This window comes from Emys orbicularis, chromosome 7 (assembly GCF_028017835.1).
Source record: "Emys orbicularis isolate rEmyOrb1 chromosome 7, rEmyOrb1.hap1, whole genome shotgun sequence".
Lineage (NCBI taxonomy): Eukaryota > Metazoa > Chordata > Testudines > Emydidae > Emys > Emys orbicularis.
Genome location: NC_088689.1, coordinates 59,568,263 through 59,585,406, shown reverse-complemented (window position 1 = coordinate 59,585,406; position 17,144 = coordinate 59,568,263). Strand labels below are relative to the sequence as shown.

At 43.1% G+C, this 17,144-nt stretch overlaps 1 protein-coding gene across 1 annotated transcript; it reads left to right on the top strand.

Annotated features, from left to right (window-relative positions):
• The first annotated feature begins 1,097 nt into the window (after positions 1-1,097).
• Positions 1,098-16,860, top strand: LOC135881202 (pulmonary surfactant-associated protein D-like). Its single transcript, XM_065407755.1, has 7 exons — positions 1,098-1,299; positions 3,317-3,433; positions 4,528-4,635; positions 5,061-5,177; positions 6,601-6,717; positions 8,465-8,548; positions 16,484-16,860. The coding sequence occupies exons 1-7, from the start codon at positions 1,098-1,100 to the stop codon at positions 16,858-16,860; spliced, it is 1,122 nt and encodes a 373-aa protein (XP_065263827.1).
• The last annotated feature ends 284 nt before the right edge of the window (positions 16,861-17,144 follow it).

Genomic DNA, 17,144 nt, shown 5'->3' with positions numbered 1-17,144 from the left:
TTTTAAAATATTATTTATGGAATATTATGTGACTGTCTGAATACTTCTACCATATATGAGGTTGAAATTTAATATAGCAGGTGGCATTGTATTAAATGAATCTGCATCTCTTGCTTATTAAACAGATGGTGTACTTCTAGGTTTGATTTTTACCGTTTCAGAGAAACTTGTCAGTGCTTAGTTAACCCTTTTCATGCTTGTGTGAAATGCATGTACAGTAGAAGCAAATTCTGGTATGTTTGTTAATTTCTTGGCTGCCAATTACCAAAATACACGGAGTTTATCAGCTGGCTTTTAGTGCAGTGCCTTTCTGAACAAATCAAACCTTTGATCTCTTCTGATATTTTTCTGTAACTGGGTATTTAGCAAAAAGGGAGAAATCCTCTACGTTAACCATCAATCCCCGGATCTTAAGGGCCCAATTGTCACTTTTCGGCCCAGCCTGTTTAAAGGGTAGTGGCTCAGCAGGAGATTCTTGGGGCCATTATGTTTCAGCAGGCACAATTGATGCAAGACCACAGGGGAACTATAGTCACTGAGCTACCTTTGAACAGGGTGCAGCTTGTGCTCCTTAGGACCCTTTCTGCTGGCTGATGTGGGGGAAAGAGTCAGGACTCTGACCCTTTCCTAAATCCTCCAAAGCAGCCTCTGCCCACATCAACATTTGTGTGACCAGGACTGCAGTTGTGTCCTGAATTACAAGGACAGCAATCCTGTCCAGCCCGTGTGCCCACTTCCCCAGCATGCACAGTGCACCTGAGCAGGGCTCAACCCAGTTCACTCTCTAGAAAAACAGTTGCTCAGCTCACTTAAATCTTAAGAATTATGGCCTGCTCCAGCAGATGTATTCTGCACAGGAGGACCTCTGCACCTATCTGGAGCCCCATTGGCTGCAGTGGGGAACCACATAGGTGCCCGTCCACATTGGATAAGGAACAGGATCAGGATAAGGAACCAGGATAAATGAACTAGAATGTAGGCATTGAGCATTTCTTTGTTTAATCAGTTTTCACTACAAAATATAAACTGTTTACATGGAGTGAAAATGCTCTTAGGGTAAATCTGTGATTTTTTTCAATAAGTCAGACACCTGAACAATGCTGCTGCTTCCAACACTGATCACTTTTGCTCTGGGAATATCCCTGTTGAAAACATCCACTGCAAATCCAAGCCAGAGTGTTCAAAAATGGGATCCAAATGCATGTGCAGTAGTTGTATGTGGACCTGCTCAGAACGGATTACCAGGCAGAGATGGAAGAGATGGGAAAGAAGGCCCTAAAGGAGAAAAGGGAAGTCAAGGTATAGAAGTATTTACTTCCTAATGTTATGCTTACTATTCACACATGTCTGGTATTATTTTTCAACCATTACTCATTTAAAAGATGCTTCCTAGAAACCATTTAGCTCTGCAAAACTTGTACAAAAAGATGCAGCTAATCATACGGTATGTAAAACCTGAAGGTCCTTATGTTCCTACTGGTAATTACTGAAGGCTGGGATAGAGCTGACAGTATTGTTCATATTCAAAATGAAACCTCTTACTATATAGCACTGGATGCTTCTGGGGTAGATGAAGTGCTGTAGAACCTTTAATCTCTGGATCACCAATTTGATATATGGCTTGGGTTGGTAGTGATTGAAAGTTGTTACTGCTAGACATGGCTCAGAAACAGATTTTTAAAATTCAATTTTCCCCAGTTTTTAAAAAAATCAAACTATGTAGACTAGCTCTATGTTGGTTTAAAAAAAAAAACGGTGAAAATTGTCTAAATTTTCTTTCCCAAAAATATCCAGAAGTTTGAGGAGGACAGAGGGTCAAACAAGGCGATAATATGCATGCTGAATGTAAACACTCAATTGGGGCTAGATTCACTTCAGTGAACCCTTGGACTTCAGTGGGACCACTCACATGGGTAAATACTCTTTTGGGTGAGTGAGTGTTCCCACAGTAAAATAAAGCAGAGAATTTGACTGTGGCATTTCTTTTCAGAGTAGTCTTATTTACACTGAATATTTAAAATAACTTCGCTACAATAAAAACACTTTCCTTTCTACCTGCCCCTTAGCTCAGATCAATTTTGTTTAGCAAGAGCTCCATCAAGATACGTTGTAGGGTATTACTCTGTAGTTTGCACGATTACTTAATTCCTAATATAAATCCCAGAATACATGCTAGAAAAAAAAAACTGGCTTACAGGACTAACAAAGGTTTCCCATATCGAGGTTTACATTGAAGGATTACTTTCTCATTCAATAATATTGCATTTGGTTACAAATTATAAAAAGGGAATTAATTAATTTACAATAGGTACCTAAAAGAACCTGTCATATTATTCATTGTGAATAATGTATCTGAACAATTTAGTCCTTATTCCTTTTTGTACGTTGTCTTCAAACTGTTAATCATTTTTGTACATTCGCTCATTTTTTGCAATTGCTCGCTGACCAGTTTTGTGAAGTTTTATTTGCAGACTCGTCTCTGAGTATTTGGTATTATTTTGCATGGCTTGTTTATTCCTGTAAGTCCCCTGGTTTTCTTTTCCATCCCTGCATGAATGTGTTCAGTTTTGTAAACAAAAATCACCCTTCCTCCCCTCTTTTTGTCCACAAATTATCCTTGAACATTCTGAATTGTTTACCGAATCTATTGTGTGAATAATTAAAAGAGCTGTTCAAAATAGTCACAGGAGCCTTTGCATTGTGAATGCTCTTGCAAATATTCATGGTGGTATTTGGAATGGTTTTGTTCTCCTCTACCATTTTTTGTGAATAAAAACACAAATTTCATTAATTCATAAATAAAAGTGGGCACGGATTGGTGAGTGTTATGTGCAAGAATATTAAACCAATACTTCTTAGTGATATTTGCTCAGGTCTAGAGTAGTGATTAATTAAACCCACAGGAGAATATTCTCTTCTTTGATTCACACACTATTGATTTCTGTTACATATCTTCACTCTTGCCCCAGGGTGAGCACCCTTTTCAACATGTGTCTTCCTTTTGCTACCACAGTTATTTTAATCTTAAATAAATCATTAAACCATCTTGACACTTTGGAAGAGGTGGACAGTTAATGAACTGATACTAAAATTGCAATCTAATCATGTCCATAGACACTCACCAGACTTTATATTTTATTATAGATTACAAGGAGCAGGTTCTTACCTGATTTACACCCTGATGAATTGCAGATGAATTGCAAGCAGAATTTGGCCCTAATTTAACAAACCTTATTCTATTCATCTGCAAATCTCTTGCAGCTCACTCACTTTTTTCTTTTTTAAATCTATTATTTTTCTTTTGACCCAACACTAGGATTACAGGGATTAAAAGGGTCACAAGGTCCCCCAGGAAAGATGGGCCCTGCTGGACAAGTAGGAGGAAAGGGCTCACCAGGAGAAAAAGGCACAAAAGGAGATATTGGAGATAGAGGTAAGAGCTATGATGATTTTGATTGGGAAGGTTAATGTGATCACTAGCCATTAACCATCTGAAAAAAGCTTAAAAGAACTGGAATTAAGCAGGACTGAAAGTAAACATGTTTACTCCAACTAAATTAATCTTAATGGTGGACCTTCGAGTACCTAAGATACTTGATCTATGGGTTTATAACTACTACTATTGGGATAAAAACTGAACAAAAGTAAATTTAGGTTAAATATCCAAATATATGTATGTATACAGTATTGGAACAATCCTATACTGCCCCAGGGGATAGAGAAAATCTCCTGATAGTAGAGATGAGCCTATGCCATAAAGTTTGGATGTAGGGCTTAGTTTGGGCCTTATAGTAAAACTGTGTAAAGACCAGTGGCTTAGCTTCACAGGAATTTGAACAAAGCATTTATCTAGCCTTGATCCTTGTACCTTCTCATCCAAAAATATTTTACTTTCAATTTCAACCAGTTTTGTAACAAAATTACAAATTTCACATGATTTTCAGACAAAATTATAAATGAGGCTACGGCGTGTTCATTCAGTACTAATCTAGGTACATGTGAAATTTATTGAACTTTTCAGTGAACCTGGTCTTAGTTTTGTGTTCATCTTCAGAGAGGATATCAAATGAGTTTCGTATTGTTTAACTGCAAACATTTCATATGGGTCCTACCAAACAGGACTTTCCTATTTTTAGTTTATAGCATTTTAAAAAATGAATAAGAATGACTTTGCATACTCAGAATTCAGATGAACAGAACTCTTTAAAACAGATTTTAACTTTGTCATAATTCTCTAATTTCAAACAGAACTCCCTTTCCTTGGAAAAAATGAGTGGGTCAAGGATTTTGCACCAAAAAGAGCAATCTAATTATGATTATTGAATTGACTACTGATTGTATGTTATCACATTCCTGGTCATCACTCTCAACCTGTACATCTCAATTTGTTGCCCATACACAAAGTTGCAACCAGTCAGGCATTATTAAAAAAAAAGAATGGATCTTTCCAAGCAGGGACAGGAGTTTTAATAGGGTTATGATACAAATGAACATTTCATGCATTTCCCTTTCACCCTGTTTCATCAGGATTACAAGGAGTCCCAGGTTTGAAGGGTAACCCAGGCAATGCGGGCCCTTCTGGGCCAAAAGGGGATAAAGGTTCACCAGGTGAAAAAGGAGTAAAAGGGGAGAGAGGTAAGTGGTGTCATTAGACTGTACTGTGTACTTCAGTGATTCTTTCCAATCTAATGGTGCTGTACAGTATTCAGAAATAGATAGTTGTGGGTTATTGTGCAGTTGGACATGTGCAATTTTCTTTAACTTTCTCTAATTTCTATATGATGTGGGAATTATACAAGTCGCAATTGAATCATCTAGCTGTGATGGGATAGTTTGATGACTGTGCACCAAAAATCAGTAGGAATTTTCCCTCTGATATTTATAATCTGTTACATGATGGTGCTAGATTTCAAAATCCACGCACTCCTCAAGTCTCCCTGTGCATTCACTCAGAGTCTATCATCAAGTAACGGGCAAAGCCCAGAATTATTCCCACCAGGAGACTCACTGAGAATAAAATTGCTGGGTTTGTACATCTCATTCCCTTCATCACTCCCTAGGCCTGCCAGGAACTACAGGTTCGCAGGGCCAGCCAGGAATCGCAGGCTCCCCTGGGCCAAAAGGGGACAAAGGTTCAGTAGGTGAAAAGGGAGCAAAAGGAGACAAAGGAGACAGAGGTAAGTGATGTAGACAGGCTTGAATTCTGCATTGCAAAGATTGCTTCCAATTTAACAATTTCTCTTCTGCTGCAAATTTCCACAGCTCCATTGCCTAGATTTATACTGGCCGAGAACTTATCCCGTAGACTTAGGAGTTAGTGACGGACACAAGTTGAAAGGGTTCATGATTCCATTTAGTTAAATGTAAAGCCAAAGGCTGTACACTTATCTGAAGCATAACCAAATCTCCTTTGCCCTAGAAATCAGGATTCAGCTCTTGGAAATACAGCCTCTCTAATGAAATTCATGGAATTCTTAGTTCTAACCGATTGAAAACTACTGAGTAAATAGCTTGCTTTTTTTCCAGAATTTCAGTATTTCAATGTTTTCATGTTTAACCAATGCCAGTTAGGGCTTAACTACACAGGGAAATTGGCCGGCATAATAATAGTGGAATAGATATATAGCACTGTAGCTTTATTGGTCAATTTCCCTGTGTAGAAAAGCCCTTAGTGTAGTTAGGAGTACAAAAATAAGCATTACCAGAAAGTTAAACTAACTTTCCTGACAGTAAACCAATCCTTAATTTAAGTTCAAATAAGGACATATCTTATCTAAACTAGTTTCATCACCCCACAGTACATGAATTGCTAAATCTTAACAGAACTTCTATTTGTATTTACCTGCAATCGCTACATGATGTCAGAATTATGTAAGTCTTAATAAAATTGCTTTATCTTTGATAAGAGAGTCTAGTATTCCTAAGTAATCTGATATTCATCATTTAGATTTAATGGATATTAGATGCTGGAGTTACATCTACCATTATTAGATGCACTCTTCACATTTCTCTGTGCAATTGTTGCTCAGGCAGAGTATCATCAAGCAAACGGCAAAGAGCATATATGTCACTACTGTAATTATAATTCTTAATAGTGATATAGTGCTTTGCGTTTTCAAAGCGCTTTACAAATATTAATCAATTCTGAAGGTGTGTGATTATCCATATTTTACAAATGAAGAAACTGGGGCACAACCTGTGGAAGTTGTAATTTGTCCAAGCTTAGCATTAGAGCTTTTATTAGAACTCAGGGATCCCTGGATCTCAGCCCGTGTTCAAATAAATAAAAATATGTGAGAGCACGGTTATCCATTTATTAGAGTAGTGTACTGCATGTCAGGACACCTGGGTTCTATACCTAGCCCTGCTACTGTTTCACTAAGTGACCTTGGCCAATAGGGTTGACCTCTCTGGATCTCAGTTACTTTATTTGCTTAGTTCAAAGACAGCATCTAGGCTAAATTGATTGTTGGTAAAATATTATGAGATTTTTAGAGGAAAGGTGGTGTGTAAATGCCCATTATTTTATATATGAAATTAGAAAACTATCTGCAGATTAACTTGTTCTTTTTGTATCTGTTTCACTTGATCTAACAATAGGGTTACAAGGAAGCTCAGGTTTACAGGGCCCCAAAGGGCAAATTGGTTCTCCTGGGCTAAAGGGTGATAAAGGTTCAGTAGGTGAAAAAGGAACAAAGGGAGACAGTGGACTCTCAGGTAAGTAAAGCAATGGGGTTTGTTTGTTTGCTGGGGAAGGGACTTAAGGGTTTTCTCTGTTGGTGTGTGCTAATGAATTTTGGACCACTTTCTGCCCCACATCCACAAGTGGGCTCAAGTAAGCCCCATCTGGGGAAAAAATGTATGAGGAAAGATTCTCTCTCTACCAATGTATATTCAATTTACATGTGCATAATTTACATTATGTAAAACTGGTTCACCTGCAAAATGCAAGACAATACCTAAATATAAAGATCAAAATATCACTATGAAATATAAGATTAATCAGTAGTATTTTATAAATTATATAGCAGCCATCTGTTTCATGGATAGAATCCTGGTCCCACTGAAGTCAATGACAAAACTCCTATTTACATAATGGAGCGAAGATTTCAAATCATAAAAATCACAGAGTAGTAAACCCATTCTAGTAATGACAAAATCTTCCTATGTATGATGAATTTATATTTTCAAAAATAATTTTAAAAATTTTACTGCTTCCTTTCTGTCTCTTTTCTGATCGAGGAAAAAATACCTTGAAATTTTCATGAGGACTCCACTATATTTGTGGATATAGCTCACTGTAGATTATTTTAATCCCTAGATTGAAGGGGGAGGGGCAAGGAGCTTCTTACTTTAGACCAAATGATAAAACGCTTCACTAGAGCTTAACTATCCATTATTTTCTACCCCTCTAACACAGACATTAACCCAAGGTGGATGTTGGATATCGCTTTTGGTAGCTTGCTAAAATGAGATCATGCTGAGAGTAATGAGAGAATCAAAATATTGCATTATCCCAGGATGCAGATTGTCTGTTACAGAGTGTTTGTATGTGTGTATGTATATTATCTAGATAAATAGATTGAGATCTAGATAATACCTCATATGTAGATAAACTAAAACCAGCATGTCCAAGCTCGTAACAATTTGTGAACCGTCCCTAGGGTACCATTTAGAAGTGCCCCCCCCAACCCCCATCTACAACTTAAAAACACCCTCCTCCAACTCCACCTAATTGTTTACCAAATGTAAAATGACACATCTCAGTGATATAGTAGCAATGGGGAAAGCATTTTTAGCATTATGTAGCCCAGGATGACCAGTCTGGGCACTCAGGCCATGTCTACACTTACCGGTAGATCGGTACTGCTGCAAGAATTGATGCAGTGAGTGTCAATTCAGCGGGTCTGGTGAAGACATGCTAAATCAATGGGAGAGTACTCTCCCATCAATTTGTGTACTCCACCTCCCTGAGAAGCATGAGGGAAGTCGACGGGAGATGCTCTCCCATCGACACAATGCTGTGTAGCCACCGCGGTAAGTGAATCTAACTACGTCGACTTCAGTTACGTTATTCACGTAACTGAAGTTGCATGAGTTAGATCCATTTACTGTGGTATTGTAGACCAGACCTCAGAAAGTGATATATCTACAGACTTTGGTCCCCAAGCACTATATGTGTGGATAGTGTAACGATGTTTAGTCCAGGCTTGTCCTTAAAGAGAAGGAGTAAGTAGAAATGATGCAATCTTTCCTTCAGGTTATGGATAGACACATCCACACATCCTGTGTAATTCTTATCCCATAAAAAAGCTAGGCAATCCAGGTTTAGATCTATAACCTGTACATATAGAGATTTAGATCATAACCAAGACATCTAGAGGAGAAACTACAGGTCTGCTGTTATTTGTCTGTATTACTTATTTCTTTTAACAGTAAGATTAATGCAACTTTCTTCATTCAGAGATCAATCTCCTTAAAAGACAAGTAAGTACTTTGGAAGGGCAGCTGAGAGCTCTGCAAAGCAGCTTCTCCAAGTACAAACAAGGTAAGATGATGCTGTAGTAGGATGCTGCCTTTCAACACAATTTTACCTCTGATCTCTTTTAAGCCTTCTGATTCGTAGTCTGATGCATTAAAAAGGTGGTTTTGTTCATTTTCATTATTAATGAATTATACAATGCCTCAGACTTATGTGATGCTTTATAAAATATAGAGCAGAGCACATTCTCTGCCCCAAAGACAATACAAAGGCCCAATCCAATGAGAGATGAATTCTCTGGAGTGATCCCAAGTACCCTCAGATCTCACTGAATCCAGTTACAGACACTGAGCATCTCTCCGTAAGCACTGGTCTCCTCACAAGATCAGGCCCTATGTGGAAAAGGGCTGTTCTTCGCATAAAAGTTGTGCCACTTTAATTAAACTGGATTCGACTTAGTTAAACTGGTGAAAACTCCTGTGTGAACACTCTCAAATTGATTATACACTGGATTATATCAATTTAAGTTTAAATCATCAAGGAATCAAATAGAGCTGACTAAGCCAGCTTTAAATCAAATGAAGAGTGTCTACACAGGGCTTTGTGCTCATTTAACTAAATTGGTTTAAAAATACACCTTTAGTTAAACTGGTGCATCTTTGTCTATAGGCCAGGCCTAGTGCCAAGGTAATTAATAGAGTTGGTCTGAAATATTCCAGTGAAACCTTCTTTCATTGGACGTTGTTCATTCATTGAAATCAAAAACTTTTTACTTTTCAATGAAGTTCTGATAGAACCAAACCTGCCTAGTTTCCTGCCAGCTCACCCACCTGGCTCCTCAGCAACCCCCGTGGTGGAGTCACAGGGAGTCGGGAGCTTGGAAGCCCTTGGAGTCCTGACTGCCAAGCTCATGGCTCCTCGGCAGCCTGGATTCCCATGGTGGGCTGCCCTGGAGCTGTGCTGCGTAGGGCTTCCTGCGTCCACAGCTCAGGGGCAGCCCGCCAGGCTGACTACCTCCTGAGCCTGGACTCCATTCCCCTTTGGGGAGAATTTGGAAATTTTGAGGTTTTGTTCTGAATCAGAGTGAAGCCAACATTTAAAATAATGAAATCCTCTGGGGAAACCTCTCTCTGTCCAGCTCTAGTAATTAACTCCAAACACTAGAATCCTTTGCAAATCATGTGTTTGCTAATTGTATCCACCAGTGTGTGTTTGGCTAGCCTGAGACCATTTATACTAGGAGTTTTTCTTTGAGTGCTGAGCCCTATGTGTAGTCCACACCTCAGATGTGCATCATGCGCCTTAGACCTGAAAATCTTGTCAGTAATGCCTGTTGAGCTGTGTCTGTGCTCTGGAGCTCCTTGTGCTCCATACTAAGATTATAAGGGGCAATTCAGACTGACCTGCCTCTCCAGTTCCTTCTTACCACTGCATGGCCAGAGTTGGAGTCCTCTGTGTCTGATGATATCTTTGCACAGTCTGTAAATATAATTGTAGATAGTTGTTAGTCTGGCGTTTTAAATAGTCTCTTTATAGTTAGTGCAGATTAGTTTCCCCTGCCTTTGGGACCCTTCCTGTTTCTCCCCCTTGGGAGAAGGGCCATGCCTAGAGTTCTGGAATTTAACAAGTGTCTATCCTGCGTGTTCTCCTTCTTGGTCAGTGATGAGCACCAGTGCTGCCTTGACTCATAGATAGGGTCCTACCAAATTCACGGTCCATTTTGGTCAATTTCACGGTCATAGCATTTAAAAAATCATAAATTTCATGATTTCAGGTATTTAAAGCTGAAATTTCAAGGTGTTGTAATTGTAGGGGTCCTGACCCAAAAAGGAGTTGTGGGAGGGGTCACAAGGTTATTGTGGGGGGGGGCAGGGCCGCCCAGAGAGGGGGGGAAGTGGGGCAATTTGCCCCGGGCCCCGCAGGGGCCCCAACGAGAATATAGTATTCTATAGTATTGCAACTTTTTTTTAAGGAGGGGATCCCAAAATTGCTTTGCTCCAGGCCCCCTGAATCCTCTGGGCAGCCATGGGCGGGGGGGCGCGGGGTTGCGGTACTGCTACCCTTACTTCTGCGCTGCTGCAGGCGGCGGCGCTGCCTTCAGAGCTGGGCAGCTGGAGAGCAGTGGCTGCTGGCTGGGAGCCCAGCACCAGAAACAGTACAGAAATAAGGATGGCATGGTATGGTATTGCCACCCTTCTGCGCTGCTGCCTGCAGAGCTGGGCACCCAGTCAGCAGCTGTCACTCTCCGACCACCCAGCTCTGAAGGCAGCAATGCAGAAGTAAGGATGACATGGTATGGTATTACCATCCTTGCTTCTGTGCTGCTTAGGGTGACCAGATCACCCAAGTCAAATATCGGGACGCGGGTGGGGGGGGTGTGGCGGGGGGGGGCAAAAAAAAAAAAGAAAACCACCCTTCCTCCACAAGCGCTGGAGGGAGGCCCGGGAGACACAGGGGAAGCGCGGGGCCGGGGTGAGTGAGAGTCCGGCCTGGCCCCGAGTAGGCAGGACTCAGTCGGGCGGTGGGGAGAGTAGGAGGGCAGCCCGCGGGGCCAGGCGGCGGCTGTTCTCCCCCCCAGGCAGCGGGACTCGGGAGCAGCCGCTGCTGCAGCTCCCACTGCCGCGGGGGGAGGAAGCGGACAATGGCCAAGCTCGGCGGCGGCGGCTGCGGCTCTGGCGCCCCCGAACCCTCCGAGCCTGGGCCTGCTGCGGGGACCCAGCAGCGCGCACGCTGCGCCCAGCCCCTGGCCAGTCGCGTCTGGGCTGCTGCCCAGCTGGTGCTATCCCGCGGCGGCCCCGGAGTGGGGGCAGCAGGCCCCAGCCCCCCCGTCCCGCTCGGGTCCCGCAGGGGAACGAACGGGGCTGGGCTGCCGATGCCTCCGCCCCGGGGCCGCTGCGGGATAGCACCAGCTGGGCAGCAGCCCAGACGCGACTGGCCAGGGGCTGGGCGCAGTGTGCGCGCTGCTGGGTCCCCGCAACAGGCCCAGGCTTGGGGGGGTTCGGGCCCCGGCGCCAGAGCCGCAGCCGCCGAGCTTGGCCATCAGCTGCTTCCTCCCCCCGCAGCAGTGGGAGCTGCAGCAGCAGCTGCTCCCGAGTCCCGCTGCCTGGTGGGGAGAACAGCCGCCGCCTGGCCCCGCGGGCCGCCCCCCTACTCTCCCTACCGCCCGACTGAGTCCTGCCTGCACTGGGGCCAGGCCGGACTCTTACTCATCCCGGCCCCGCGCTTCCCCTACGTCTCCAGGGCCTCCCTCCAGACCTTGTGGAGGGAGGAGGAATGGTGAGCCTGGGGAAGAGGCAGGGATTCGGGGAGGGAGCCAATGGGGGGAGGAGGGGGCGGAGTCGGGGCGGGGGAGGGGGCGAGCACTTCCCGGCTCCGGAGCATTTCCTTGTTTGTCCAGTGTCCCGACCGCACATCGGTCGGGACGCGGGACAAACAAGGAAATATCGGGACAGTCCCGATAAAATCGGGACGTCTGGTCACCCTTTTGCTGCTGCTGGCAGGGTGCTGCCTTCAGAGCTGAGCGCCCGGCCACCAGCCGTCACTCTCTAGCCACCCAGTTCTGAAGACAGTGCAGAAGTAAGGGTGGCAATGCTACAACCCCCCCTAAATTAACCTTGTCACCCCCCCTGCAACTCCGTTTTGGGTTAGGACCCCCAATTTGAGAAACGCTGGTCTCCCCTGTGAAATCTGTATAGTATACGGTAAAAGTATAGAATACGGTAAAAGCACACAAAACACCAGATTTCACGGGGGGGAGATTTCACAGTCTGTGCTGCATTTCTCATGACTGTGAATTTGGCAGGACCCTATTCATAGACTTTAAGGCCAGAAGGGATCATCAGGATCATTTAGTCTGACCTCCTGCACATTGCAGGCCACGGAAACTCACCCATTTCTGAAATAGACCCCTAACATCTGGCTGAGTTACTGAAGTCGTCAAATCATGATTTAAAGACTTCAAGTTACAGAGAATCCGCCACTTACTCTAGTTTAAACCTGTAAGTGACCCATGCCCTAGGCTGCAGAGGAAGGGAGAAAAACCCCAGGGTCTGTGCCAATCTGACCCAGGGGGAAATTCCTTTCCAACCCCAAATATGGCGATTAGTTAGACCCACTGAGCCAGACACCTTGGAAAGAATTCTCTGTAGTTACTCAGAACTCTCCCCTTCTAGTGTCCCATCACCAGCCATTGGAGATATTTTCTGCTAGCAGTCGCAGATTGTCTATATGCCATTATAGGCAGTCTCAGCATACCATCCCCTCCATAAACTTATCAAGCTCAGTTTTGAATCAGTTATTTTTTTCGGCTCTACTGCTCCCCTTGGAAGGCTGTTCCAGAACTTCACTTCTCTGATGCTTAGAAACCTTCATCTAATTTCAAGCCTTACCTTGTTGATGGCCAGTTTATATCCATTTGTTCTTGTGTCCACATTGGCGCTTATCTTAAATAACTCCTCTCATTCCCTGGTATTTATCCCTCTGATGTATTTATAGAGCGCCATCATATCTCCCCTCAGCCATTGTTTGGTTTGGCTAAACAAGCCAAACTCTTTGATTCTCCTCCCCTAAGGAAGGTTTTCCATTCATCTGATCATCCAACTAACCCGTCTTTGCACCTTTTCCAGTATGAATTCATCTTTCTTAACCATGGGAGACCAGAATTGCACACAGTATTCCAGATGAGGTCTCACCAATGCCTTGTATAACGGTACTAACACTTGCCTGTCCCTACTGGAAATACCTTGCCTGATGCATCCTAGAACTGCATTAGCCTTTTTCAAGGCTGCATCACATTGGCGGCTCATACTGCCTTAGGGAGACTCATCTCCACCAAGCACCGTATCCGCAGCTCCTTCCTTCCCTGAGCCTGAGATAGATGAGAGTTTTGACTGAGGAAGTACCTCATGGAGAAAGCCATGAGACCCTAGTCAGAACCAGGCAGAGACACGCCCCCACCCCTACCCCCAGTAGGTTGGCCTCAGTCCACGAGCAGTTCCTCTCTAATCATGAGCTCCAGAACAGAGGCCAAAACTGTTAAGTCCAAGGACCCATTATCTAGGGCCTTTCATGAGAATAAGGGGCACTCTCACTAACACTGGACCAGATCCCCTTCCAGATCTTGTCCCACAGGAAGGAATCTTTCCCTGACTTCTTCTAAATCAGGTGAGTCCTTGTACTCAGGTCCTAAAGACTTAGGCCCATCTAAACCTGCTGACCAAAAGGGTAAGACACGCGTAAGCAAGGATCTGTCTGTACCAAATTGAGCTCTGACTAATAAGATGCAAGGTCGGCACCTGCTGGCAATTTTGGTTTCTGGACCTCCAGCAAATGTCAGTCCATCCTTTCATTAGCATTCAGCCCTTCCCAGATCTGCTAACTCAGGAGAATGATGGGCTCAGCCATCCCAGCTTGGTCTCTCTTCACCTCATGGCCTGGTATTTATATGGGTGCCGGACCTAAAGCATTGTTCTTCGGAGGCTTTTCAAACTGTTCTTAATCACAATTGAAAAGACTCTATCAGAAATGTTCTCTAGCTAAATGGAGGGCTTTCTCTACCTTGGCACAACAAAACTAGTTGTGGCCAGAGACAGTAGGTTTTCCTGCTTTTTTAACTACCTCCTCACTCTCAAGACATCGGGTCTTTTCCATTAGCTATCTGTGAGCCCACCTAGCAGCAGTCAATATCTTCCACCCTTGGGGAGAGAGTTACTCTGTTTTTACCCACCCAATAACAACTAGATTCCTGAAGAGTCTCACTAGGACCCTCCGAGGTAGTGAATCTGAGACCACTATGGGACCTCAATCTCAGTACTTACCAGGCCACCCTTGAACGACTGACCAAATGATCAGTGTGTTCCACTACCTTCCCTCTTTCCCCTCTCCTTTGGATCATGACTGGATTCTCAGTAGAGGAGAAAGCAGAGAAGCAATCAGTCCACACCTCCCCTTAAACACTTGCTACTGTATACCAAGGAGCTCCAGGGCACAATGGTACCAAAGGACACTTCTTGCAAGATTTTTCCAGTCTCAGATTCATGGTGCACATGCATACCCTCATATGGAATACAGATAGGGACCACACCTCTTGAATAACCTCCAGTTACAGGTAGGTAATCTCCATTTCTGAAACAGAAGTCCATGCAGCAGTTGCTGCTGGTTTGTAGAGAGTTGACTCGTCACATGGTGCTGGCTCCTCCCTTTTATTTCCAGCTGCTAAATCACATTCAGAACAGCAAAATAGGCATAAAACACTTGCCTAATGTTAGCAATTGCTGTAGCTGGTGCAGGGATTTTATGCTGTCACATAGGAGTGGAGGAGGCCCATGTGACTAATAATGGCTGGGAGGTAGTGTGAGCCATTACAAATGGAAGAATCGGTGTCCACAAGATAACTTCTGTACTAACATCTGGCCCACCCAGCAAAAAATATTTGAGAAACTTAGCAGAAATAAAGAGAAAAACTGTCCTCTGGGCTCACAAGGGTGTGGGGAGATTATTAAAAGAGCTGTAAGATAACATTTATCTGGAAAATTAAATTGATGCATTGTGGCATTAGGACTTCTTCGTTACCTGTGCATTTTCAGTCCTTTCACCAATGAATGCAAAGCTTGTGGGTTGTCATGGTGGAAGCGGGAGTTTGGCATCATGTGGTACTGTCCTGAAGTGATATTAATTTGTGATAATGCCATTCTAGCAGCAAGAGCAATCAAGATGTTACATTTAGTAAATGAAAGCTGAATGTTGGAACACTGTCTAAGACAAATTATAGCAGTCTGATGTTCTAATATGTGCTGTAGGCTTGATTTAGACTGATGCCTAAGACTGTGCATCATCAAGTGCATACAAACCCTCACAGAGCTCCGCTGGCCCAGATGAATGTCTATGTACTTTCAGCTCTGCAAAGAAGATGCTAAATTACAGGCTGTAAAAGTTTTCAATGCTTTCTTCCTATCTTCTGAAGAGCTACTGAGACAGCAATATGCTCCAAGATTTGTATGCATTGGCTGCTAAGTACTGCCCTTATCATGCTGACTTACTTTTTTGTATGGTCTTTTAATGTAGGTTGCTCTCCTAGCTAGATGTGACTAGTTAAAAATATAGCCAGCATATTTAACAGATGCTCTTAATATATCTTGAACACATGAACACAATGAACACATCCCAGGATAGTGATGGAGAAACCTCCAAAGGTTCAGAGTTCAGTTTGGATAAACACCTAAAACCTGAATGTGTAGCCAAACATCTCAAGTCTGCAAAAGCGGGATTGGAAATCTCACCAGAGCAGGCTTCGAGAAATTCTGGTGCTGGCAAACCAGGTCAAATTTTGGTCCTGTCTGGAAATACTGTGAGAATAATTTTTCATTGTCACATTTTAGTATTTCCAATGTTGGTTCTGCCAGAAATCCTGAAGGAATAGCCTTTGTCACCATATTGTGGCAAAGTTCCAGTTCTGATAGAAATGTGAAGATATAAAAGGAAACATAAGGACATCAGGGTGAGATGCTGAAATATCCAGATGTTAATGGGATACTAAGGGGGAGAATGTCAGGGAGAGATGGGTGGGTGGAGGTCTTCTGGTTATAACACACAGTGAGCTGTGCTGGAAAAAGCGATTGGGATTTGCAGCAAGCCCTAAAGATCAGAACAGATAGAAGCTAATTCAGGCCAAGAGGTGAGGAGTGAATTCCAAAATCTTGGGACTCTCACAGAAAATGCCTCTTTGAATATTTCAGTGGTTCTAGGATCGGGGCCTTAGGGATAGAATCTCTGGGCTTTGGATGAAAGGGGGTTTAGTCTGTAGTTTAGCATGTAGCAATAAGGATCACTATACTTCAGTGATGGACTCCATGGTTCAGATCATCAGCTAGTGTAAAGTGATATAACTCCATTGAAATCAATGGACTTTAACTGATTTCTGCCACCTGGCCCCATAAATCTGTTGACTTCACCAAATCATACTTCGCTAGAGGCCTAATGTGGAGATATCTCTTTGTTTTCTAGTTATAATGTTCCCGAATGGCAGGATTGTTGGTGAAAAGATATTCATGACCAGTGGCTATGAAGGCAACTTTGACAGTCTGAAACAAAGGTGTTCCCAAGCTGGAGGCCAGCTTGCTTCTCCTCGGAATGCCGCTGAGAATGCTGCCATCCAGCAGATAGTTGTTTTGTACAACAAATCAGTGTTTCTTGGGATAAATGATATTCAGACAGAGGGTCGTTTCAAGTATCTAAATGGAGAAAACATTGTGTATTCCAACTGGCAAACAGGAGAACCAAATAATGACAAAGGTGTTGAGGACTGTGTAGAAGTCTATTCAAGCGGAAAGTGGAATGACAAATCCTGTGGAGAGAAACGGCTAATTGTGTGTGAATTTTAAACCACCTGTCATATTGCCTTTGCTTCACTTGATGGAAGTGACACGTGCTGTAGTATGTTGGAATCAAATATCTATCATTTTTAAAGGGGCTTTGCAGGTATATAGGATATCAAAGTTTAAAACAAAATCATGAGATTCTGCTTTCTGTGCTAAACAATGTTAGTTCAAGTAGAAAGCAGTTTTCCTTCATGTACTGAGTCTGATAAAATCCAAATAAGTAGATGCAACCCCATGCAGAAGCATACATTAATGGATTAGTCTCCTAGGAAATACAAGACAGACTT